At 44.1% G+C, this 1,505-nt stretch overlaps 1 protein-coding gene across 1 annotated transcript in view; it reads left to right on the top strand.

Moving 5' to 3' along the window:
• The window catches only part of lars2 (leucyl-tRNA synthetase 2, mitochondrial), a 31,179-nt gene that overhangs the window by 26,686 nt on the left and 2,988 nt on the right, over positions 1-1,505 (top strand). Inside the window, exons 19-20 of the mRNA XM_031853121.1 lie at positions 52-163; positions 1,050-1,177. Coding sequence (XP_031708981.1) covers positions 52-163; positions 1,050-1,177 — 240 coding nt within the window. The remainder of the gene's footprint in view (positions 1-51; positions 164-1,049; positions 1,178-1,505) is intronic.

The following is a 1,505-nucleotide window of genomic DNA, read 5'->3' as shown; positions in this document are numbered from 1 at the left end:
TGTGTGTGTGTGTGTGTGTGTGTGTGTGTGTGTGTGTGTGTGTGTGTTCAGAGTGCGACGGTCAGGGTGGTGCAGCACAGCGTGGAGTTTGAGGAAGCTCTGGCTGCGCTGGTTTTAATGACGGCACCAATGGCTCCGCACTTGGCTTCTGAACTGTGGGCAGGTTGGTGACTTGCAAATTATTCAAAAATAATCAATTCTGCACTCATACTGTACTGTTCATTATTTTTTTATTTTATATATTTATTGTAAACTCATAATATCATGGCTGTTACCTCGTGATTAATGAGATTTTGGACTGACATAGTGGCAAAAGTGTGTGGGGTTTGTGGTAAAAATAGGTTATTTCTAATATCTGTAAGAGGAAGTTGCCTCAGTTAGACGGTGCTTTTCTAACACCAACGCCCAGCAGTGATGCAATCAACAGCCGTTAAGTCGGTGACACATTTTCATTTGTGTAACTGTTTTGCATCCCAGACAAACAAGAGCCATACAACCTGTAATAGACTCACGGTCCATCAAACGAAATTTAAAGTAGTACCGGGAGCTTTTGGGAAGCTCTCTGCACACAGCTAAAAGAAAAGAGTTTCCAGAAAAACATATTGTCCACCTGACAGGTGACCTCTGGGAGGAAGACACTGTGTGCGTTTTGTTTGTGCTCACATGTGTAATTTTAGAAACGGAACATGAAAGTGAGAAACAAGTGACCTCTGCTGCACTCAGTCACGTTGTATATTTAGTCTTGCTGGTTTAAATGCGAGTCGGGACAGGGGATGGTGGGGTGTTGTTTGACCCTTCATCGAGAAACTCTTTCTCTACATAAAGGAAAACATAAAAGTCCTCCTCAGTCATTTGTTTTGGCTCAATAAAAGACAACCCTTTTGCTTTGTTCTGGTCCATTTTCCCTTCATGTTTTTCTCCCCACCCCTTGGCTGAGTTGGTATAGCGGCTGTTTGAGAGAGCCTCGGCACAAGAATCCATCTCAGTGGTGTGAAAGCAGATCTTTTTTGATATTATTCTCATGTGTGTCCTCCCGGGTCTCTTCACAGGTCTTTGCCAGGTAAGAAACCCCCTCAGCCGCCTCCTCCAGCGGGGGGGAGCCGTCCTGCAACAGTTCTGGCCAACTGTGGACCCCGAGTACCTGGAAGCCCCTGACTTTGTGGAGCTGTCTGTGCTGGTAGGATCACACACACATCGAACTCGTGCAACTGTTTCAGCCAGACCAAAGAAACCTCAAGCTAAAAAACAAAACCCTTATGTTTTTGTTTGAAACACAAAAGGATTTCACTCAGCTCTTTGATCATTATTTATACATAACTTCATTAATTGGGATATTCACTCACGTTTGCTCTTGCATCCACTGCGGTTTTCACTCAAACTCTCCTCCCTTAATTCTAAAGTCCTCAGTCCATGATTACATTCATAGTCTGTAATTTCCCGGAGAGTCTATGATTACCCTGTGTGTGTGTGTGTGTGTGTGTGTGTGTGTGTGTGTGTGTGTGTGT

The sequence above is a fragment of the Anarrhichthys ocellatus genome, unplaced genomic scaffold (assembly GCF_004355925.1).
Source record: "Anarrhichthys ocellatus isolate YVR2014 unplaced genomic scaffold, GSC_Weel_1.0 scaffold13, whole genome shotgun sequence".
NCBI classification, from domain to species: Eukaryota; Metazoa; Chordata; class Actinopteri; order Perciformes; family Anarhichadidae; genus Anarrhichthys; species Anarrhichthys ocellatus.
This window is presented reverse-complemented; position numbering and strand designations above follow the sequence as displayed.